At 54.6% G+C, this 24,557-nt stretch overlaps 1 protein-coding gene across 1 annotated transcript in view; it reads left to right on the top strand.

The window, feature by feature from the left end:
• LOC123375765 (phosphatidylinositol 3-kinase regulatory subunit alpha-like) overlaps positions 1-24,557 on the top strand; it is a 291,825-nt gene that overhangs the window by 208,703 nt on the left and 58,565 nt on the right. The window contains exon 8 of the mRNA XM_045027009.1: positions 2,360-2,445. Within this exon, the coding sequence (XP_044882944.1) occupies positions 2,360-2,445 (86 nt within the window). The remainder of the gene's footprint in view (positions 1-2,359; positions 2,446-24,557) is intronic.

Here is a 24,557-nt window from a genome sequence, read left to right as displayed (position 1 = left end):
TATGGCTCCATCTCTGTGGCTCTTTTCTTCTCATGCCTCTCTGCTGAGGCTGTCTCCAGCTGTGTCAACGATGCTGGTGCCACAGACAGCTGCTCATTAGGAACTGGCCTGAGGTCCCTGCTCATAGAACAAAACTGATGTCCCTTCTCTGACGCTGTCCAGCTCCTGACGAGTGCATGGCTAACCCAAACTCAGCTGGCATCCAGCCTCCGGATGCCATTCCTCAGTGACAAGTTTAAGGGAAAGCAGCTGGGAGGCTTCAGCTTTCTGACAGTGTCCCTTTAACAACAGGCCATTTGGACCTTGAAGAAAGTTTTAAAAGTGTCCGCTCATGGGGGAAAAAAACCAGCCCACCCGTTCTCCCGTTTGCCACTGAGGAGGCTGTTAATTCCTTAAAATTAAATAGACCTGTGGTGTCGGAGCCTGGTAGTGCCATCCTGCTGGAGGGAAAAGACGTGCTCTTTAGGAAGGAGTTTTGCTGTGTGTCATCTTCTGGAGGGTAGTTTTCCTCCCACGCTTGTTTATTTTTGAACAGTCCCTCTGCTGCCTCTTGTTCCGCTGGGACAATATTGAAAGCAGGGTTTGTTTAGGGGTAGGAGCAGCAATGGGAATGCTAGGACGCCTGGGTTCTATTCCTGCTTCTGTCGCTGGCTCAGTGTGAAACCTGGGGCACTTGGCCTCACTTTGCCTGTCTGTAAAATGGGTATAATTCCAACAGTACCCTGGCTCCTGGGTGAGTGAGGCTGAACTGCCTGCTGTTTTTCGAGTGCTTTGAGATCTTTCGCTCAAATGAGCAGCGGAAAAGCAAAACAGCCCGTCACAAGCCTCTCTGACATCACAGTCCTTTGCAGAGCCACCAGCTGTGAGTCACGGCTCTGGGTTTGTGGCCCCAATTCTGTGACGCACTTAAGTGTGAGCCAAAGTCGCATTGACTGTAATGGGGTTTAATCAGCATGTGCTTCAGTGCTCTTCCCGAACAGAGATGCTTTTCTGAATCAGGACCTTAGTAATTTTGTTGAGAGAGCATATTCCTCCCCCACCCTCTTCTCGTGCCTATGATTTAAGACTGACCCAGATCCAAGCCCAGCCTGGGAGGTTCGAGTTGTTTTCTGCCTCGACTCTGCCAAATCTGAGCCAGCACAGCTCCCTGCCACCCGTGCTGCCAGCCAGACGCTGCCCCTTGCTGCTGTGTGTGTGTGTTGTGGAGCGAGAGGCGCTGTAACGCCTCGGCACACCCACTCCACAGCATGCGTGCGCAGCACAGCGAGGTGGCGACGGCCGGCGGGAGCAGGCCACGCAGCTGCTGAGCTAACCCCACGGGCAGGAGAAGGTCATCAGACCCGACCCAGCCCCGAGAGGGTTGTGCTGTTTTCCACCCAAACCCAATCCGGGCAGTCCGGGCCTATCAGGTTGCTGGGATCTCTCGGGCTGTTCTACAACCTACTCAGATAGACACTGACAAGCTGCTGAGCCACCGACGCTGTGTAGATCCCGCTCGTAATGGCATACGCTGTGTGTAGTAGATCGACGTGACCTACCAGCTGGTTACGCACCTTTGGTCGTTTTGTGGGCTACGCCTCCCAATTTTTACCAGCCATCAGGTCAGGCGACAGGGAGGTGGAGAGGAGTGAGCGGGAGGCAGAGCCTCAGGGGAGGAGGTGGCACGGGGGCGGGGCCTCGGGGGAGGAGGCGGTGCGGGAGGCGGAGCCTCAGGGGAAGAGGCAGCACAGGGGCGGGGCCTCAGGTGAAGAGGCGGGGCAGGGGCTCAGGAAGAAGGGGCAGTGCGCGGGCAGGGCCTCGGGGAAAATGGGCAGTGCGAAGACAGGGGCTTGGGGAGAAGCAGGAGCAGGACCTCGGGGGGTGGGGAAGAGGGCATGGGGGGCACAGTTCGGGCTCCAGTGGCCCCCTCACTTGTAGGGAGCTTCCAGCACCCCTGAATATAACCGGTTTGGGAGCTGTAATTTCAAGCCCCATGGGATTGCGGCAGGAATAGACGAAAGTGAAAGGACAAATAGAAGGTTCCGCTGACCCCTGTGTGTCCAGAACCAGGGAAGCAGCGTGAGGCGATGGTAACACAAGCGTTGTGGCTACTAACGTGCAGCACCTCTGGATTTATCCACAGTCCCCCAGGAACAAGGTGTTGAGAAGTTTGGTGTCTTCAGATTATCTCCTTAATGGCCCTGCTCCTCCTCAGGAAGAAAGCTCACGGCCCATTCCCTTGTCTGGAGAACATTTGTATTTCCAGGTGGTGTCACTCTCTCGTGTCTTGCCTGTCCCACAGGCCATATCCATAACCAGTAGTCTCTGACTGTCCCTTGTCAGAGCTCTCTCCTCACCTCCCACCCCTTTCTCTTCACAGCACGGAGGTGAACTCAGAACACCACGCGAAGATCATCGAGGCTCTCATCGTAGCCGGAGGCGTGGCCGAGATGCAAGCTGCACCCGGTAGGAAACTACCCGGAAACGGGGGGCGAGGTGGGGAATAGCAGGGCTTTGATTGCAGCGGGAACGTGGCGACTGCCGATGCTTGCGGAATCCATCAGAGAATGAAAGTAAAAGAGTCCCAGCCTGTACCCACCTCTCGACACATTGATTTCTCCTCTGTGCTTCTCTAGCTGCTGAGAGGGAGAAGCAGGATTCTCTGGGCCTTCTGCAGATTAATTCTGGTCATTATCAGTTGCATACGTGGATGGAGACAGCTGTTTCATGCTCAGAGGTGACCTTCCTAGAACTTATTAAGGTGCATCAAAAGCAGATGAGGCCGTGACTCAACCAACTTCACCTTAAGGGAGTGTTGATGATACTAGCAAGGGAGGGGCTTAGTCTCCAGAGAGGTCCTCACCAGACATCAGCTATTCTCTGCCTGCCTTGGTGATCAAGGTGCCCCTCTGGCAATTTGGAAGGCGGTCACCCTGCCCGGGGCGGAGACAGGAGATCCAAGGCTTCCTCTCCTCTCTGTCTTTGTGCATGGTAGGTCGGTCGTTAGCATCTGACTGGCAGCACGGCTGGGCCTGGCGCTGGCAGCTGGGGGGTTTTAATTGCTCTTCAGGGAATGACAGAGCTGATGTTCCTGGGATGTTGTTGGGGAGGGTTGACTTTGGAAGGGGCCTAGCACATGAGGGAAGGGGAAGTTGTTTGCATGCTCTGCTGTATTGTCCAGCAGTCTGGCTCGCAGGAGGGTTATTTTCTGTGCTCTTGGTCTTGACGCTTCTGCTCTTGCTTGCACGTTTCATCTAACGTGCAGAGATCAGTGAGGTCACAATTAGGCAGGGGCCACAGGCTCTGGCCATGGGGGAGGCCGGGGTACAACTGAACTGAGGTGGTTTCTACAAGGGATCTCTCCAGACATGATCCAAAGGGCCTCCTGCCTTTACCATTGAGCCATTTAGAGGAGAGGTTTTCTGTCACGTGCATCCAACACACCGGGTTTAGCTCTGAAGACGGAGCTGAGATTACAAAGCCCCCTGGCTCTGGGCTAGAGGAATATAGTCGATTTTTCTAACCTTCATCCTCTTCTCGTGAGAATAATGGATTTCAAAGGGGCAGTTGGTGTCCACGGCTTGTCTGCAAAGAGTCTGTAATGTCTGTCCCTTTAGAAAGCTCGTCGTGAGTTTCCTACACGCCTTAATGTTGCCTGTGTTTCTGAATCGTGTGGCAGGGTTCATTTCTGGGGCATTCAGGTACAGCCCGCTAGAAATTCTGTGGCAGCATCGCTTAATTTTTTTTTAATGGAGGAATCAATGAAATGTATGAAATTAAAGTAGACATGCTCACAATGGAGTTTATTTTTCTATTCAATTCTGCTGAATTTAGGTCTCCATCAGATTTTCAGTGCCCAACCTACTGACAACGTTTGTATTGACATGACAGCGCATAATTGAGCAGGTTGTGCCTTTTTGGTGGGATGGAAAGACACTGTCCAATCTGACTCCTCTTGTCAGTTTTGTTGCTTAATATATGGCTCATTCTTAAATCACCAGAAACTTCTTCAGAGATTGTGATGAGTGTGTATGTTACAGATTTAAAAAAATTAATAACAATAAAGTCGATGGGCACTTATATCTTGGGCTAGATTCATTAGAGAATCAAAACCATCCTCATGAAAATTATGTGCAGTTGAAGAGTATGATATATGGAGAAAACAGTTACAAACTATAGATACAGTCCAGCTTCCCCACAACTTGAGTTCTCACTCTGTTTCCTTTGTTTACCAGTCCCCACACCCTGTTTGGGCTCTGTACACCACACAGAGCCATCTAAAGGCTGAATAATATACTGCAGGTAAACATAATATTAGGACTGCTGCTGAAGATTAGGGCTGCACTCAATTTGGAAGACTCACAAATGCAAGCAAAACACTTTGCCAGTTAGCGCCAAGTGTAGACCAGGGATGGAGTGAAAACATGGTTGTGAATAGAACTGGTTGGTTGATAGTCAAGAGACTGGTGAATAGATACTCATGAATCACCTCGGAGAGTTTGGTTGGTTGTGTTTGTGTGAGTTGTGTTGTTACATTTTCACTGGAATTTAGATCACCACTTGCTTCTTCAAATATTCCAAGATCCCAGAACTTCTCCCTATTTTAACACAAGATTATTCATCTATAATTTTTATCTACTGTAAAAATGTGGTGTTTGTGATCCATCATTCATTATCTTCTTGGTTTTGGGTTGTTGTATTTTTAACTTTGGCAACCAATCAGGGAGCAGAATCTGTGCCTTGTGATTTCAGTGACCAATCACACCCCAAGAATAATGGCCAGGCTCAAGGAACAACTCACAGGCTGTTGATTAGATTTGTAGGCCTTAAGGCCAGCAGGGACCATCATGATCATATAGCACAGGCACCGACTCCAGGGCTGGAGCACCCACGGGGAAAAACTGGTTGGTGCTCTGCACCCACCGGCAGCTCCCTGCCCCAGCTCACCTCCGCCTCCGCTCCGCCTCCTCCGAGAGCGCCACTTTTCCCCCTAGCTCCCAGCGCTTCCCAGGTCTTTCTCCTCCTCTGTCACTTCCAACTATAGGTCCCCAACTTATAGTAAAATTCTTGTTGTTCGTCCCTAAGTGCACGACTTGCACTTTGCACTATTCAATTTCATCCCATTTCTGTTACTCCAGTTTTCAAGGTCCCCCAGATCTTCTTGTCCTCCTCCCTCTTGGTAATGGCAATTGGCCAGGCTTGTATCCATGCTGGTCTCAGAACGCTCCAGGTCGAGCCCAGATGCTCTCTTGCAACACCGCGCACCTGCTGGGCTGGCCGTTGAAGCTATCATGCATACATGAGCTTGCACCTATCCCATGCATGCTGCTGGAAGCATGCCCTTCTGCTACTGTGCACGCAAGCACCTCCACCTGCTCCAACAATCCCATGATTTCATCTGGGGTTTCCTTTGCAGGCTCAGCAGCTCTACGGAGCACCATGTGAACCAACACACAGCCTGGCACCCCAGTGGCTCATTGCTCTGTCTGTGTCTTTAGGAACATCTGGGCAAAGAGGCTATTGCTTAGCCAGGGCTAATGCAAACCATCTTCTACATTGATGAATCTGATGAGGAGTCTCTGTCTTGGCAGAGGGGCTGCAGATTTCAGTGGCTACCACTTTGACTGTACCTGGAAACGTCCGTCTCTAAGCCAGCTGGATTCCTGATGAGATGATGACTTGGGAATCTCATCCCTGTAGCTCGGGGGGGGTCCCCATTAGTCCTCTGTCTTGGAAAGCCAGTTACCGAGATGCTGGACAGGCAGGGACCTGGGTGTCTTTCCTCCCTGCTTTTCTCAGCTGTTGCTCGGGAAAGCGCAGCCCTCGGTGGTGGTGCTGTCCCGGTGTTCGTCTGCGTTAGCCCCTCCGACGTCGCAGAGGTCTCAGCGCCTGTGGCTCGGAGTGCTTAATTGAATTACTCTCACTGACGATTGATAGCCCCGCGGAGAAAACCCAATAGCAGCCGTTAATCAAAATGCTGTGACAAGGGTAACCAATGGGAGCACCCGGATGAGGAGCTGAAAATTCATTCCAAATTGGATCAAGAACTCCATCCACCGGGCAGAGAACCAGACAAGATTCGCGTGCTAACCCAGAAGCATGTGTGCACACACACACATGCACACACACTCTCTCCTCCTGTCTGGGATGTTATCCACAACTGCACGACTCCTCATGCTTACTGCCTATCCCCTGCTGGGCGGGGTGTGGTAAATATCACCCCGGTGTGAAACGTGGTGGCAGGGGAGAGGTACAGCTGGCTGGAGATGGCCCATCGCAGCGCACACATTTCAGATGCTGACTCTGTGGCTGCCCTTGGAGCCCAGCTCTTGTCACAGCCAGCTGCTTGCTCCCAGCTGCAGGGGTTCCCCTTGTAGCTCCCACTTTCAGTGAGGAGAGCCCTGCGTGTGATCTCTGCTGATGCCGCCAGGCACTGCCGTTTCGTGGCTGGTTTGGTGACCCAAAGCGGCAGGGGTAGCAGCTGTCGGGCGAGCTTTCCCAGAGCGGTCGCAGTCTGACATGCCTCAGATCGCGCTGCGCTTCCATTGACGCCGTCGCCTGGCCGTGCTGCACGCCCTGGACGCCAGAAGTCCCCAAAACCGCAGCGTTCTTGGAGTGCTGAAAGGCTCGGATGATGGTCCAGTGGGTAAGGCCCTAGCTAGGACTAGGGAGACCTACAGTCAATTCTCAGCTCCACTATAGGCTTCCTGTGTGACCCTGGGCAAGTCACTTGGCCTCTCTGTGCCTCAGTTTCCCCATCCGTACAATGAGGACAATAGCACTGCCCTACCTCACAGGGGTGTAGCGCTACATTAAGGATTTTGAGGTGCTTAGATATTGGGGTGATGGGGGCCGGATAAGTACCAGAGCCAGAAGCAAATGCTGGCAGATATTTCAGGGATCACATGGGAAAGGCATGTTCCAAGCTCCAGAGCCAGGGGAGTTAGTGCTAAGAGAGACGTCTGTTGTCCTAGGTTGTCCTGTCCGGCTTTGCACCCCAGCCAGTGCGGCTCACTGCCCACATTATAGCAGGCTAGGCGCGATGACGCCTGCGCTGGAAAGGCCCTGCCGCTGGGAATCCGGTCTGTCCTGCTAAGCTATATTGCAGCCTAAATTTTCCATTGCCCATTTTAATCCCGTTTCTGCCAGTGACACTTCCTTGCATCACCCTCTGCATTCCTCTCCCTCTCTGGAATACTTCTAGATACTGCTCATCTCCCCTCCTAGTAACGGGGTGCCAAGCGACGCATGGCTATTTCCTTGAATAATACCTCCGAAATCAGCCCCCCCCCGGCCACTTCATCATATTTATTACTCTCCCTTGAATTCTCTCCAGTCGACTCGTCGACATCGGTATGCGTCTCTTCCATTCACTTCACCACATGTTAGGAAATAACAGCTTGATCTCCTCACTACGGCTGGTCTAGGGTGAACTCAGTAACACACCGGAACAATTAACTCCTCCCTCCTAACTCTGATCCTTCAGTTTGATTACCTCGTAGTGGGGAAATGGTCCGAATGGTTAAGGGAGAGACCAAGGAGTCAGGACTCCTGGGTGTTGTTCCCACCTCTGGGAGGGCAGGGTCGGCTTCAGGCCAATTCCCCCAATTCCCCTGAATCAGGCCCCGTGCCCTAAGGAAGCGTGCCTAACTTTTTAATTTTTACTCACTCGGTGGTGGTCCGCGTCTTCGGCGGCACTTCGGCGGCGGGTCCGTCACTCGCTCCGCGTCTTCGGCGGCACTTCGGCGGCGGGTCCGTCACTCGCTCCGGGTCTTCGGCGGCACTTCGGCGGCGGGTCCGTCACTCGCTCCAGGTCTTCGACGGCACTTCAGCGGCGGGTCCTTCAGTGCCACGGAAGACCCGGAGCGAGTGAAGGACCCGCCGCCGAAGTGCCGCCGAAGACCCAGATAGCCGCCAGGTATTCGAATCGGGCCCCGCAGTTCCTAAAGCTGGCCCTGTGGGAGGGCGCATGGTCTAATGCAGGGGTCTCAAACTCAAATGACCCCGAGGGCCGCATGAGGACTAGTGCATTGGCCCGAGGGCCGCATCACTGACACGCCCCCTTGCTGCCCCTGGCCCCACCCCCAATCCACCCCTTCCATGAGGCCCCGCCCCTGCCCTGTCTCTTCTCCACCTCCTCCCCTAAGCGCGCGGCTCCCCGCTCCTCCCCCCTCCCTCCTGGAAAGTGCTAAGCGCCACCAACAGCTGTTTGGTGGCTTGGCGGCGGGGCACTTAGGCGGCGGGTCCCGGAACAGAAGGGGCCCCCCACCGCCGAAGACCGGGCTGCGCTTCGGCGGCGGCGGGTCCCTCTTTTCCCCACCCCGGCCGGTCCCGCTTCCCACCCCGGCCCCGGCCGGTCCTGCTTCCCTCCCCCACCCCCCGGCCTGGCCCCGGCCCCAGCGGGTCTCGCTTCCCTCCCCCATCCCCCGGCCCGGCCCCGGCGGGTCTCGCTTCCCTTCCCCCCCCCCACGGCCCGGCCCCGGCGGGTCCCGCTTACCACCCAGGCCCCGGCCCGGCCCCGGCGGCTCCCGCTTCCCCCCCCCCTTACCCGAGCTCGTCTCCGGCGAGGGCTGAGCTTCGTCCCGCTCAGAGCCGCGGGGTGAGGGGGCGGGGCGGTGGGCTCCACGCCGAGCGCAGCGCTCAGCCCAGAGCTCCCAGCCCCGCCCCCTCCCCACGCGGCTCGGAGCGGGGCGGGGCTCAGGCGCTCGGATGGAGACGCGCTCGGGTAAGGGGGGCAAGGGGGGGGGGAAGGCTCCAGGAGAGGGGCGGAGGCGGGAGCCTCCGCTTTTCTCTTGGGGGCCCCTGCGGAGCCCGGGGCCCGGGGCAAATTGCCCCCTTTGCCCCCCCCTCTGGGCGGCCCTGGGGAGCTCCACGGGCCGCAGGGAAGAGCTCCGCGGGCCGCATGCGGCCCGCGGGCCGCATGTTTGAGACCCCTGGTCTAATGGGAGAGGACTAGGAGAGCTCCTGGGTTCTAGGCCCAGATCTTCCACTGACTCCCTACGCAGCGATGGACCTTTCACCTCTCTGTTTCTATCTAGAAAGCAGGATGTTTTTACTCTTCTCTCCTCACATTAGGGGCTTGCGGGCGCTAATGAAATGTTTGGAAAGCACTTGGAGCGCTGTGGCCGAAAGGGGCTATATAAAGTGCTGAGCATTGTTATTAGCATCCTAGATTCTAAGAGTCTGTAGCCACCATGTACCTCTCCTCTCCCCTCTTCGCCCCTTGTGCACTTTTCTTTTCTTTTCTTTTTTTTTTTTGGAGTTGTAGCTTATAATTAGACATGCAAAATGGCTATAAATACCCTGGAATAACATGGCGGGTGGGATGCAAATAGCACATGAATAGGAGTCACTAGCTGACACCGAGGAAACCATAAAGTGTGACTTCATTCTGACTCAAGCATAAATATACCTCCAGTGAGTTTCTGTGGTTTGGGGGATTGGAGAGGAGAGGTGCAGGTCACTGGCCGAGCAGGGAGCAGCAGCTTTTGTTGAGGGATTTTATCCAAGAAGGGGGACGTTTCGAGCCAGATTTCCCTGTTGTGAGTGTGAGCGTCTGCTGGGATTTGAGCCGCGCTTCTATAGGCAAATGGCGCTAAGAGGAGAAGTGACATAGTGGGAGGAACTGACGCGCACTGTGACTCCAGGAGGCAGATGCTGCTGCTTAAATAATGACTGGTGAGGGCGGCATTTCCAGGGGTCTAATGATCCTCCGGGTTAAGGCCTCCGAGTTTCCGCTGAAGCCCACTGAAGTTATTGGAAGGACTCATTGATGTCAGTGGAGCTTGGATCTGGCCCTCTCTGCAATGTACTGAATTAATGGCTGTGTCTTCACTGCAAAAAAACCCCAAAAGCTGCGTTTGTGCATCGACCGAGGTATCTCCACGTAACGCCCTTCTTGACCCAGAGCAGAGTTGTTTTTGCCACAGCCGGTCAGAAAATAGGTTTTCTTTCCAGCAGAAAATTCCCATGAAAATGTGTGTGGGGGAGGATTGTTTTCACCTACATTTTCCAGGTGAAATGGTTTCTCGGCAAAAATGTGAGAACGGAAACATTTGGATTTGGGAATGCTTCCACCGTGCCTCGTGGGCGGTGTAGTTTGCTCACTTCACGCTCCTGTCCTCCTTCGGGAGCTGGGCTTCCTAGCCAGGCTGCATCTCCCATATTTCAGCTTTGGGCTGAAACATTCTGGTTTGGGGGCGTTCGGTTGTTCATTGACAAATGGACACGTTTCACCGCAAGCAGACCCTTTGCACAGAAAACCATAATTTCGGTCAACACCCAGCTTTGACGGAAAAGTTTCGACCAGTTTTGGTTTTTACCTTGAGGTAGCTAGTCAAAATCAATCTCAGGGGGGGTCTATAGGGTTGAGCCGAGGTAAAGTCAAGGAAAGACTTCCCTGGGCCCAGTCCGCGATGTCGTACCTTTCCCAGCGGTCACTGTTGCTACATGTGTATAATCGGGGAAGGCACAAAGGCAAAAACCCCTTTCGATATGATGAAGAGTTAAGAGCAACCCCCCTCCCCTTGCATTGGACAGGCAGCTTGACTCCCACAGCTAATAGTCCATAAAACCGTACGATGCACTGCTCTGACCACACCAATACAGACCCGCTAATGAGCACCACAATTATGGAAGCCCCGCCCCAAAAGATATAGACCCCTGCCACCCAGTTAAACTTGTCTCGCTTCTTCAAGCACTTGGAGAACCTACGACAAAGGCTGCTACATCAGCAAAAAGTATCTGTTGTTATTTAAGGCCGGGGGAATCTGCAGGACTCCAACAGTGATGGCACATTTCTAATGAACACGCTTGTAAATTCTAGCACGCAGACATGACATAACATAAGAATGGCCATACTGGGTCAGACCAAAGGCCCATCTAGCCCAGTATCCTGTCTTCCGACAGTGGCCAATGCCAGGTGCCTCAGAGGGAATGAACAAAACAGGGAATCATCAAGTGATCCATCCCCTGTCGCCCATTCCCAGCTTCTGGCAAACAGAGGCTAGGGACACCATCCCTGCCCAGCCTGGCTAATAGCCATTGATGGACCTATCCTCCCTGAATGTATCTAGTTCTTTTTCTAACCCTGTTATAGTCTTGGCCTTCCCAACATCCTCTGGCAAGGAGTTCCACAGGTTGACTGTGTGTTGTGTGAAGCAATACTTCCTTTTGTTTGTTTTAAACCTGCTGTCTATTAATTTCATTGGGTACAAAATGACCCAAAGGTTTGTTCCTATTTGTGTGTGGATCTAGGACTCCATGGACCTGCAGCCTCGGGTTCGTTAAACGTGACCTCAAGTAAATGTTTGCATGCGGGATGAGACTTTTGTGTCCTGCTCCAACTAGAATCCACAATGGTGTTAGTTAACACGTGTTAATGACCATGGCTAAAACATCACGTGTAGACATACCCTAAGGAGAAAGTGAAGGGAAGGGTCCGATTGGTCTATAGAGCTGCTGAAGCAATGGGATTGCAGAGTTGTTGTAGCCAGAATATTAGAGAGACAAGAGGGGCGAGGTTTCTCTTTCAGCAACAGAGGTTGCGCCAATAACAGCTATTACCTTACCCACCTTGTGGAATATCAGTTCGGACCATGTGGGTCTAACCACTTGCTCTCCTGTTTAGAAAAGCAGGCTCATGCTTCAAAAGGGGGAGGTCACCCCGAAATGGAGAGGCGACGGGAGCTTTCAGCTGGGCACACCGCTCGGTAGCCAAAGCCTTTGCTGTCACATGTAATTGCAGACACATGAGTCCTAGCCTGAGATCACTCTGTTCTCCCAGGTTTGTTTTGTTTGCTCACTGGCTGCTAATGTACATATGAAAACTGTCCCTTGACGGTACCACGCTGGGCCAGGGGGATGGCATCAGCAGTGGGGACCCGGAGGCTGTGGGTCAGCAGTTCACCTCCAGCCCAGGTTGTCAGCAACCTGATGCATTGCTGGTGGCCTCAATCCAGCGCTGAGTGGCTGGGCGCCCACATTGTGAAAACCATCCCCACACTCGGCCCCCTTCTTGGCAGTCTTAGCAGAGAGACAGAGGCGTGAATGGGTCGCTAAGACCGAGCGCCCCCATGAGATGGTCTGAGCAGGGGGCTGCTGTGTCAGGCGGGTGAAATCACTGGCAGGGTTTGTTTGTTGTACTCACTCCTCAAAGCCAGTGGGAAATGAGGGACTTCTTCCGAGCAGCGTTGAGTTAATAAACATACTGTCCTGCTAAATTCCACCCCTCGCGAAGGCAGCTCTGCCGTCGGCTGCCAGCTGTCAGTTAACTTGCAGACAGCTCATAAAGGTAATTTTCTTTCCTCTTGGCGTGGGATCGTGTGTGCTGCTCAGCGATTCACCCGGCTTGCAACAGAGAGAGAGGGAGAGGCAGAGAAACCTGGCAAGGTTTTTTCCTTTGTCTTTCTCGAATAAACGCTTTCAAACGCGAATCGCATTCTCGGAACTCTTGGTTCTGTTTCTCCTGGAGGGAGAGAGAATCAGTGTATTCCCCAGTGGTGTGCGCCTAATCCTCAGCTGGCGTAAATCGGCATCGCGCCAGCACCAATTTCACACTGGCAGAGCACGTAGCCCACAACATGGATCTTCCTCTTTCCCATCGGGGATTGAGGGTGCTCAGTGCCTTGCAGGATTGGGGCCCGTTACTCCCTTCCCCTGCCGCTGATCGGGAAAAGGGTTGGCGGGACCAGACTTTCTAAATCCGAACCCTTGGGAGTGTTCCCAAATGGCAGGACGTTGCTAGCATTGATCACGTGCATGAGGGCTGCTGGATGGACCCAACCAGCTTTAAAAAAGCAAACCCGCAGCCCCTCTGGATGACCCAGCCGATATTAATATCTTTAGGGAGGTGGCTCCCATCAGGATAGTATCTTGATTCTCTCCCCACCGATGAGTAGATCCCGCCCCCTTGCTGGGAATTAGGATCCCCACTTTACAGGTGGGGGCGCTGCCGCACAGAGCAGCCCGAGGGGCGAGTCGCCGAGCCCAGATCAGCTGACTCGGGCTCAACACTGCAGCGTCGAGGTTTGGGCTCCGAGGGCCCCCATGCCAGGTGTGAGAGTCCGGATGTCGCACTGCTCGGTTTAGCCCTGCAGCGCCAGCCGGGTCAGTGGGCTGCAGCTCTGAGACGCGCTGCCACAGGGCTTGTTGTGCGGGGGAGATGCACCCGGACAGAGGGAGTCTGGGAGAACTGAGCACTGACTGCAGGTCGGCCGAGTGCCCGGCCTGGGCTTTAACCTAGAGACCATCCGTCCTCCCTGCCGAGACAGGAGCCGTTTTCCCCCAGCTGAGCTCTAGCTCATTCACGGCACTGCGGAGTGGGAGAGAGTCTGAATCTGTTGCCCTACAGGGCACGCGACAAACCCGTCTGTTGTCTCCGGTTGGGGGATAACAGAGGGTGTCCCTTGGGGCGGGCGGGCAGATCCTGCACCCTCCCGGAGACCTCACGGGGGCTCTGTCTGAGGGTAGGCGGCCCCCGGAATACGCACATTGCAGGACTGGCGCCTCCATTTGCCAGCCTTTACCTGGGGCGGGGGCTGGAGAGGACTTCCTGACCGTTTCCCGGAGAACAATTAGCTTATGGAGCACGGCGGGGTGGGCTTGAAAGCCTCTAGCTAGAGAGGGAAGCCCTGGCAGGGCCCACGCCGTTCCAAGCCTCTATCATCAGGTGGCTCTTCTCATGTGCATTAATCTCCTTACGTAACAGTCAAGGCATCGCTTCCCGCTTCCCTGGTTGCTCACGTGCTGCTGGCGGTGGAAGGGTGAGGGTCGGAGCCCTTCCAGCAAACCTTGCCTGGGACCAGGCTGAGAAGGAGAAGGGAAATCCCCAGGGAAATCTAAACACAACCCTCTCTGGCGTGGATGATCCATGCAGCTAAAGCCTCCCAGCTGCTCCCACCGCTAGAGGCTCTGAGCACACTCCTGACAGCTAGGTGACAGGGAGTCCTGTTCCGCGCAGAAAGGGGTGTCCCAGGGACTGGGCACTGCAGGAAGCAAGCCCTGCAGTGAATATTCTCCACCCCGTCGGCAGTGGTGTAAACCCACGTGTAGGGCACGGGAGATCGTAGCTGCAGACTCCTTGCGCTGCGGCGTAGGGAGACTGGGCTTCGCTGGATGGGACCGGACGTGGCAAAGCCGGCCTGGGGATGCGCAGATTCGTGTTTGTGTCTAGAACGAACCCCTCCCTAAGAGGTTAACGGTGACCTGTGATGACATGTGTGGGCCGTTGGGTGGTACATGCGGTAATGGAGACCTCTGGGGGTTAAGTGACTTGCCCACAGCCACCGAGTGAGTCGGAGGCAGCGTCTCATGGTCAGAGTTTCTCCTGGCGGCTGGCTGTTCCCGTGCCTTGAGACACCCCAGGGCAGGCAGGGTGAAGGATCCCCACCAGCCCCGCACCCGGCAGGGGCCCGTTGTCCGAGAGGGCAGAGACTGCGCTCGATTTAAAGGAGAGAATGGAGTGTGCCGGGTGGAGGAGGCGGGCGGTTTGTATAGAAGCAGGTTGGGGCAGGAACTAAACAAAGGTGGTGAGGCCGGGGTCACGTTATCCAAGAGGGGAGGGATGGGCTGTGAAGGGAGCCCAAGGGAGTCATGCCGTGCCCCGAGTTAGCATCTGTAAGCGCGCGATCTCGTTAGTTACCCTGCCCTCTTCCCCGACCCCCTTGCTCACTGCAGCTTGTTTTTAACTCTCTTGTCAGGGCATCGGGGCGCGGCCCCCGTCTGCCCACGGGTTTGTAGAGCGCCTGGCGCTGTGGGGCCCCAACCCCCCCCCAAACAGCATGCGATGGTCCAGGGCCCTCCGGCCATGCCCGCGTGGGAGGTGAGAGCAGGGAGGGATGGGAATCTGTGCCCATCGGTCTATTTCCCAACCTCGGGCAGGAACAGGGGAGGAATTGATTTAAATGCCAGCTTATGTAAATGTGAATGACATCATCCCCTGTTCCTCTCCAGGCGCTATTTATAGCCACTTTAATTTACTCCCCTTTGCTTTATTATCGTTCCACAAGCCTTTTCTCCCCAGCATTTAGCATCTCAATGGACAAGCCAGCCGCATGATACAGCCCGGTGCTTTCTCATGATGCTGCAAAGAAGGGCTCAGATGGAGAGATGGGGCAGGCGGGGAGGGGGGCTGAGGACGAGCCGGTTCCTGGCTGCAGCAGCAGCAAGATCTAGAAACGTCTGGGAGAAAATAACCCACCGGATCACCGTCCTGCCGGCAGCCGGGGCGCGAGTTCTTTATCTGTATTACCGCAGAGGCTGAGACCCGGCCATGGGCCAGGAGCGAGGGATGGAGGCCTGGTTCAAACGCACAGCAAAAAGACCCCAACGAGCTGACAATCTAAGTCTAAGACAAGAGACAACAGATGGCTACAGCCAGATACACGGGGTGGGGGGAGAACACGGAAACAGAGAGACAGACCGGCTCAGCGTGGTCAGCCCACCGGCAGCCTGGCCCTTGTCCAGGGTTTTGTAGGCATCACGGCAAAAGGCAGTTTTAAGGAGGGCTCCAAAGGAGGATAATGAGTAGGGGTTAAATTCAGTCAAACCTCAGGGGGCCGCGAGCTGGTTTCAGGGGGTCCGCGAGGCCCCACGGCTGAAGCCCCAAGCCCTGGCATGCCTGGCAGGGCAGAAGCCCTGAGCCTGGGCACCTCCTGTAGGGCAGAAGCCCCAGCGTGCCTCCAACGGGGCAGAAGCCCCCCCTCCAGCCTTCAGCTGAAGCCTTGAATGGGGAGAGGGGTGCTGTGGGGGGCTCCGGAAAACACTCCGTGAGAATTTAAACCCTGATACAGTAACGAGTTACTTTTGCGGATGTTTATGGGACGCTCCTCCCAAGTGTGAGGGTCAGCATGGGAGAAAGCGCCAAGGTGCCCTTTTGACAGTTTTAACAAGTGGGCAGTAGAGGCTGGTGTCACGGGCCAGCTGGAGACAGGAGTCGACATCTCAATAGTGAACAAGAGACGATAGGGCAGGTGGGGATAGACCACGAAGAACCTTGAACATAAAGACAAATAGCCTGTGTTTGAAGCCGGGAGAGAGCAGCGTTTGAGTGGGAGGTAGATTCTTTAGCACCAAACATCCACAAAACACCCCAGGAAACTCCATATCAATTAAGTATGGGATGTCAAATCCATCAGTGTCAGCTCACTGCAGCTGCTGACCCAGCCTGAAAATGATGTTGCAAACTCTCACGGTGTGTGCTTTCTTTTCCATCAAGCTCCTGCTCTTGGAGTCCTGTGAAAATCTCAGTATTTGTTTAAAAAAGAAAGGAAGTTTCTAGTCCTCCTGGCTTCAGAGAAAAGCTTGAAAACATTGACCTCAAAGGGCTCAAAAAGCAGATGGTGAATAAGTAGAACCCCAAATGTATTTTTTAAAGCATGCTTTTTTAGCCAATCTCCTAATTTTGGTGGTTCTGTCTTGATTCTCGAATGCTTGGTAACCCTGTAAAAGTTACAACTATTTCCAGGAGGATCTAGTCCAGGGTTTCACTCACCCGGCTGAGATCATCCCGCAGTGTAAGTAGCAAGGTTGTCAGGTGGGATGGGAGGCAGAGCGCCATCTTGTTTTGTTATATTTGGGTGTCGGATACTACTAATAACCCTAAGCGATGTGGAGAGCCCTTGTCAACATAATGTATCGCCAGTCTCACTTTCCGCTTCCCAGGCACCATGAGAAGCTGTAAATGAAATAAAACTGCCTTGGAAGTAAACAACCTCCTGAAGACACAGGGATGTAGATTTTGATTTTCTCTAGCTTCCATTCGGGGGCTAACTTGACATTGTCCCTTTAAATCAAGTGACTGCGATACGTTTATCTTTCATGTCATTGGTCGAGCGTAGGGTGACCAGACAGCACATGTGAAAAATTGGGACAGGGGGTGGGAGGTAATAGGAGCCTAGATAAGAAAAAGACCCACAAATCGGGACTGTCCCTATAAAATCGGGACATCTGGTCACCCTAGTCGAGCGCGTTATCACCTGATATTCCACTGGGGGCGGAGTTCCTCACATAGCCTAGAGACGATTCATCTTGATCCTGTGGTTGAATTAACCTCCGCTGATAAACACAGTTATTGGTTTTTTAATTGACTTCTGGTCTAATTAAATAACCCACAAGATGCCCAAACAGTCCTGTTATAAGGAAACCGTAGCCCTTATTGGTTGAAACTCCTTGGAGCTTAAGAAAGGGAGAAAAGGGAGCAGCCTAAACTGTGAGGTGCATTTGAAATCAATGGGTCTTTGAGATGGGGCCCAGATGCCAGCCCCAGATACCCCCAGTCTTTGGGAGGTGTTTGAAATGTGGACCTGGATCAGGATTAATTGGACGTGCCTGAGCCCATTGCTGGATGCGTTCATCTTGCTAAGATGGCGACACAAGCGCCGTATGGGGCAGACCAGCCCCATTTGCAGCTTGCGTTGTTTTTGCGACGATCCCTCCCATGATCTTGAAGCCCAAAGCACTTTGCAGCTGCCTCCGCCACGCACCAGGCCCGCTGCTCGACAGTGTATGGTAACTGTCCCGCTCAGAAATGGAGGAAGGAGACGGTGTCCAAATGAAACAGCGAGGGTGATTTAAGTAGGCAGAGACAGAAGGTGCCGTGAGATCTTCCTTGAGCCCACAGGGGTAGGACGGTTGGTTTTATGACACATTTAGCAGCACATGACACACACCCGGGCTTTCCATCCAAGAACTGGCTACGTCGCTTGGGAGACCCACCAAGAGCCAAACCCAGTTCAGTATGGCTGCTGCTTGTTTAGGCTTGGGCGTATTTGGACTAGAGGCCTGGAAGTTCTTTGTCTGACTGGTAGGCAGGTTTGCTGCCTGCCACGAGGCTCTCACGTGCTGTCCCTACCTTGAATATTGTCATCTCTTCGGCAGGCTGCTTGGCCCTGGGCCCGCTTCAATTATAGACTTGAGTTCCACATTCAGTTCAGGGAGTGTTTTAGCAAGAATAGCTCCTCGGCTTGTGACCCCCACCCATGTCTGAGCTGAGCAATAGCCCCACGCTCTCCCCTGAAGCGACACAGACCCAGCTGAGTGACTTGCAGAAAGCAAGGAGTATTGTCCAGTAATAGCAAACGGTAGGCCGGATTCAGTGCAGATGCAAACAGCTGGAATTCCACAGACTTCAGCTAAGTTTCCCTTTCCTCCAGCTGATCTGCAGTTGGCGCGTGCTAGCTCTGATTCTGCCTTTGCCGATCATAGATTACGGGGGGGAAATCCTGACCCCAGGGGAGTCGATCGGGGTTTTGCCCGTGACGGCCATGGGGCCAGGAGTTCACCCTGAATTTTAAGGCCAGATGGGCTCATTGGGGTCCTTTAGGCTGACATTGTGACTGAGACAGGCCATAGACTTTCCCCTGGTGATCCCGCCGGGGCTTGTGCTCTGTGTTACGGCTGGGACAGGAGTGGGGTGTAGCTGTTGCTCTGCGCTCTCTGTGCTTCCAGAGTGCAGTGTGAACATCGGCTTTGGGTGGCTTGCTTCAGAAGACGTAGATTTAAATGGCTCCTTTGTTACCTGTTGATGCTGGAGCCAGATACCCCCACAGCTGCGAGCGGCGGAGCACGAAGCCATGGTCAGGCGAGCTGCAGAACAGCATTGGCTACAACAGAAGGAGACCAGACGCCAGGGACCGGATTCCTGGTCAGGGCTCGAACTCACTTCTAGGGTTGCCCTGAGCACCGATGGGTGGCCGGAGCCAGCAGCTGGGTGGCCAATGCGGGCTGCTGGGGTGGGGCTGGCTGCAGGGGCAGACTCACATGGTTGAGGGGAAGGATGGGGTACTGCCAGGGCCGGCTCCAGGCACCAACGAAGGAAGCAGATGCTTGGGGCGGCCAATGGAAAGGGGCGGCACATCTGGGTCTTCGGCGGCGGGTCCCTCAGTCCCTCTCTTCCTCGTCGAGCTGCCGCCGAAGAACGAAGCGGCGCGATGGAGCTGCCGCCGAAGTGCCGCCGATCAGCGTTATCTTTTAGGGGGGTTTTTTGTTTTGGTTTTTCGCTTCGCCGCTTGGGGCAGCAAAACAGCTGGAGCCGGCCCTGGGTACTGCAGGGCTGGGCTGCACCCGGGGCCGAACCACCTGATAGCAGGGACTGGGGGCTTGGAGCCGTAGAAGGATGGCCTGGTTTTTTGTACCTCAGAGGTGGCAACCGTACTAACTTCCCGACATAATCCCCCTGCTCCTCTCACATTTCAAGGGAAAAAGATGTGATGTAATGGAAACTTTTCCATCTGTCCTCTGTAAAACCAATCCTCAGTTACTTTTTACATAACACCTTTTGTTCCAAAGCACCTTACAAACTATCGGAATGCAGCCACCTCTGGAGCGGAGCACCACAGCTGTCTAACAGCTTGCAGCAACATCACACAACTGGGCAGGAGAGGGAGCAAAGAAAGCTGTAACCCCCTGGAACTCCGTGCAGTGATTTAACCAGGCTAAATGGTGCCCAGTCAGTAAGCAGCTGGGAGAATGCTCACACCCTTGTGAAAAGTGCCAGAATGATCTTTATTACAGATGGTCAGCAACACTCTCATCTGATAGATAGCGCTTCCTGCACCATGGCATCCTCTAATATCACACTAATGCTAGGGCATTAGCTAAAAGGCAGCCAAAGGAAAGCCCCCACGGCCCCCCGTTGGATCAGAAACACCACAACCTGATTTTTCCCCTGGAAGTCTCCCATCCAGATATGGACCAGACACAAAGCAGATCTAAGCAGCAGCATCTTCTTGTGTTGTTCCACCACAGTCACAGGTTTTCCTACTGTCAAGCACGATATGGCCCAGTCTGTAGCCCTGGAGCACTCTCCTGTCCCATGGCTCTCCAGGAGCCAGCAGACCAACAGATGCCGTATGGTTTGTGTTTCACAGCAGTTGTGTGTCTGGGTCATTGGGATAGCCCCACTTCTGCATCTTGACTTTCCACCTGCCGGCTCGTGTTCAGAGGCGATTGAAAAGTCTCAGGTCGACCTGTCCTTCTCTGTGCCCGCGGGAAGGCGTTTGGCACTGCCAGCCTGCGATTTTATGTCCTTGTGTGCGCCACGTTTCCCGTCGGGCAGCCGTTGGGGATTTTGTAAGCAGTTCCGTTGCCTCCCGGAAGCTTGTCCGTGATTTCAGGGGGGCCAACGGCCATCAAGCAGAGGTGTTCGTCCCGAAGATCTGCTCACGTCACAACATGAGGTGGCACAGCTGTTGATCTGACCAACAAGGTTAAAACTCTCCTGGAGCACAGTGCGTCCATGGATATAGCTGATACTTGTGCAAAGCCCAGTTGTGAGCAATTCCCTGCTCTTGGCAGCTGCCTAAGGAGTGCCGGTCACTCATAATACGAATTCCTGTTGCTGTATGTTCTGAAAACCAACAAGCCTTAAAAGCAAAGAAAGTATCCGCCCCTCTTTGCCAGGAAGAAGAGAGAGCCCAGGCCCCTCCTTGGGGTCCAATCCAGCTTTTACTTATCATGTGCCCTGGACGAGTTGGAGGGTTGGGCCTGAGAGAACAACTCTGGCTTGTGAAGCAAGTGTGCAGTTAACAGTGAAGTTGGCACTCATCTAAACAGTCCCTCTGTAAGGTCGTCACGGTAGAAATTGAGCAACTGTATTCCTAGGCAATAAGTCTGTGTTGTGGGTGATCCGCCTGCAGGCAGCTGGCAGATGCCCTCATGCAGACCCCGTGGCCTGAGCTGTACACACACACACACAACCCACCCCTTCCCAGAAGAGACCATGTGGCATAACGGGCGTCGCTTCCCATCAGCCTCAGACACGCAACAGCTGCTGTTTGTTGTGTGTCTGACTTCAATTCTCCGTGACCAAGAAGGAGAGGGTGCCGGTGGCTCTGTGGCTGGTGCTGCTCCCAGTCTGGTGGCACTTGGTCATTGTGACTGGCACAGAGCTCCAGATTGTAAGCAGTTCCGATGGAAGCGTCCACCGCACCCTGCCTGGCAGACTCTGAGCTCAACATTTCTTCTTTCTCGTCCTGTACCCACCACTGCTGGGTTTCCCCTTTTAAATGTCTAACCCGCTGGCTTCTTTGTTCTTTCATTTCTCTTGGTACGTGCGTATTCGGTCTCTCTCCCCTTTCATAACAGACAGTGGGACCCAGATCCGAACAGACTGTACATTTTCAGAGATAAGGTTGGGGAGGTAATGTCTTCTAGCGGCCCGATAAAATAAGTTGGTCCAGTAAAAGATATTGCCTCCGCCACCTTGTCTCTCTGATATCTTGGGACCAACCTGGCTACACTATCATTCTCGATCACCAAAAAAAGCATAAGACTGAAAATGGTTGGTTTTAACTTAAAAAAAAAAAAGATTTTGACCCAAAAAATTCAACTCCTTCCTTTTCATCAAAAATTTTTCACCAGAAAAAAATCACTTCCCAACCAGCTCAAGAGTTTCCTTAATCCGAAAATTGAATTAATAATAATTACTAACTTGACTGCCAGTAGCTGAAGGAGGCACTCTCTGATTTAACCCAATAGGGGTGAGAGCCAGACCCGGGCAGGCTTCAGCCATGGTCCCTGGCATGGTGCCGAAAAGGTCAGCACACATCTGTTCTTCTCAAAGCATTTCTCTCCCAAACCCTCTTTCCGGGCCGTGGCTATTTCAGGCCAGAAATCAGATGCTGTCCTGAAAGCGACATCCCCTCGAATGTCACTGTCCACACTTATGGCCAGGAGTTTCCAGATGAAATGTTGGCAGCTGCATATTTCTGTCAGGGCTGCAGATAAACTTCCTGGAGTGTTTATCAGTCTGGGGAGCCTGGGTTCCCAGCAGGCTGGAGCAAACTCAGCTGCTGCCAGTTCGTAGCGCCAGTGATATGCCCTCTGGCCAGTCAGCCCTGCTCAGACTGAAGCTCTCTGAAAGGTGTTTGGAGCATCCCCTTTTGATTACTCCAGACAAACCCAGTTTCAGAGCAAGACTGAACAGTACGCCAGGCTGGGGAGACGGGGCGCCTTGCCAGCGAGCGGGGGAGAAAAGGTTTGTCTGCTTACTCCCTGACACCACTTGGAAGCGATGCAAATCCAGACATATTCATGAGGTTAATTTATTTGCAAGAGTCCGGCTGCGGGTCAGGCTGCTGCGGTACCTCAGTGGACTGATGTGGATTCACACCACCGGAAGATCAGACAGGCTCTGTGGAATCTCCTCGGCCTGGGTGCTCCTGAATGCTTCTCAGTCCCAAACTCTGAATGCTTTAGATTAGAACACCCCAGGGGCATAGAAAAGGATAATCTGGTGGCGGTTCTGGCTGGCTGGCTCCGCAGGCCTCTTTCAGGCCTTTTTCTCAGTTGGCCGTGTGGTCCTTTTACTTGCAGACTGGGAAGTGGGTGAGAATAGGGGAGTATCCCTTTAAATAGTTTGTGAGCCTTCTAGCGGCTCTCACTGGGTTTTCTGTTTTAGGCAATGTCTGCGCTGCAGTTTTGAGCCCCGTGAGCCTAAGTCAGCTGACCGGGGCTCTGTGAGTCAGTACTGTGGGGGTTTTATAACAGTTGAAAGCTTCCTAGCCCTGGGGCTTTGCTGGAGGATCCATGGCACAAGAGGGTGAGCTGATCTGATGGCACCTGCAGCAGAGGCATGATCCCCATCTCCTGCAAGTGAGGGGTTGGGGGGGGTGTCTTTCATGCAACTCTGTGCTCTCCTCCCCAGCCCTTCAGAGTGCCCTGCGGAGTGTCTCATCCTAGCCACGGCACCAGAATAACCTCTCTTCTCCCCTGTATTCCTAGGCATGTACAGCACCTAGCGCATTGGGGCCCTGGAGTTGTTCCGCTGAGCAAAGCTGGGCGGGGAGACTGAGTCGGGGCTCTGGGTTTGGCCCGTGTGCTTGGAACGGTGAGAGGCAGCGCAGTCTGCCAGCGGCAATACCGTGTCGCTAATCCCCTCGCTGTCACGTGACTCAGTCTTAGATGAGTCTCTTGGGGCCAGATGTTCAGAACTGGGAGTTTGCTACTGGGTGGCTGTCATGGGGCGGGACTCACCCCTGCGGCGCCTCCTGCTGGTCGTCCAGGGAATTAGCGTTTCCAGTCTCCGGAGCGCCCTCTACAGGCCGGTGTCCTGCTTGCCACTGGGCCCGAGTCCCTCCTGGACCCCAGTGCCCCTTCCAGGCTGGGGTGCTGCCCCCTGGCAGTACCCCCACAGATCTGGGTCTCCCCCCGCTGGGGAATCCCCACCCTCTCTCCCCACCTCGCCTCAGACTCTGGCCACTGCCAGTCACCATCCAGCGCCCGTTCACTGGGGCAGACTGCAGTGTAAGGGCCACTCATCACCGGCAAGGGGGGTTGGACCTGCTGCCTTTGCCTACCCGTGGGCTGCCCCCTGCAACCCCAATACCCTCTTGGCCTTAACAGGGCCTGCAGCCTGGGGCTTTCCAGGCTGGAGCTCCCCAGCTCCTCTGCCTTTCCCCAGCCCTGCACCACTCAGGTACCCTGCTCAGCTCCCTGCAGCCAGGCCCGTCTCCCTCACGAGCTAAAGGGGGATTCCTACAGCTCCTGCCTTCCCTGGCCTTTGTAGGGCCAGCTACGTCCGACTGGGGCAGGGCTGTTTCCCTAACCGGCCGGGGCTTGCTGCTCCCGCCAGCAGCCTCAGCCCTCTCGCCGCCTCAGCCCTCTCCCAGGGCTGGTGTCAAGCCCTTCAGGGCAGGAGCAGGGGACCACCCCAGTTGAGGCGCCCAGGCTCTGATTTCTCCCAGGTGCTGAGCGCCCGCCGCCTCCACTGCTTGCCCTGAGAATGGAGGAGCTCAGCGCCTCGAAAAACCTGGCCCAAGGTCAGGGGGGATTAGCAATGAGACCAGCGCTGGCAAACAGTCCTGCCTCATTTCACTGGTCCCCACGTCGTCCTCTGAGCCCGTGTGCCCCCCCCGACACCTCTGGGCTGGGAATCTCTCCGCGAGGCTCCAGCCACCCCCTTTAAATCCCACACCAGGGGCCAGCGGAGTGGCCGCTCGGCGGCGCTGAGAGTCCCTGGGTTTATTTCACCTGGGAGGAGCTGGTTTTCCTCCCGCTGAATTGCCAGGGCATCAACGCCGAGCACTCTGGGCTTCCAAGGGCAGCACACGAGCGAGGTTGAAACAGCAGGGGGAGATTTGGCCCGTTCCAGCCAAACGAGCTACCCCCGTCCTCACCTGGCCCCCAGCCCTACAAACAGACCCTCGCAGCGCCCCCTGCTGTTCCAGCAGTGCCCGGCCAGTGCCAGCGCAGCGTTGGGTTAAGCTGTTCGACTCCGTGGACAACCCTTCCGCGGGGTCCAAGTGGGAACCCCTCGACCGGCTTCGGAGGGGTGCAACCCGCCTCACCCATCGTGCCCTTCCCCGCACTGAGCCTGAAGCCCGAGGATAACGGGCTCCTGTCCTTACGACAGAGCACACAACACCCCTGGGATACCCAGCGGTGAATGGAGCTGATCGGGCCGGTTTCCTCAGTCACCAGAAAGTCTGGGCCAGCTTGCCAGGAGCCCCGGCGCGCTGAAGTGCTTTGTTTCCAGCAGGAGATGAATGGCTTCCTCTTCCTTGAGAAGGAATGCAGTGAAGGGTTAGAGTCTGTTTTCTCTGCTCTCCCGGCCTGCCCTCCTACCCCCTGCCACACAC

Source organism: Mauremys mutica, chromosome 8 (genome assembly GCF_020497125.1).
Source record: "Mauremys mutica isolate MM-2020 ecotype Southern chromosome 8, ASM2049712v1, whole genome shotgun sequence".
Lineage (NCBI taxonomy): Eukaryota > Metazoa > Chordata > Testudines > Geoemydidae > Mauremys > Mauremys mutica.
The sequence above is the reverse complement of the archived record's forward strand: the minus strand, read 5'-3'. Positions and strand labels throughout refer to the sequence as shown.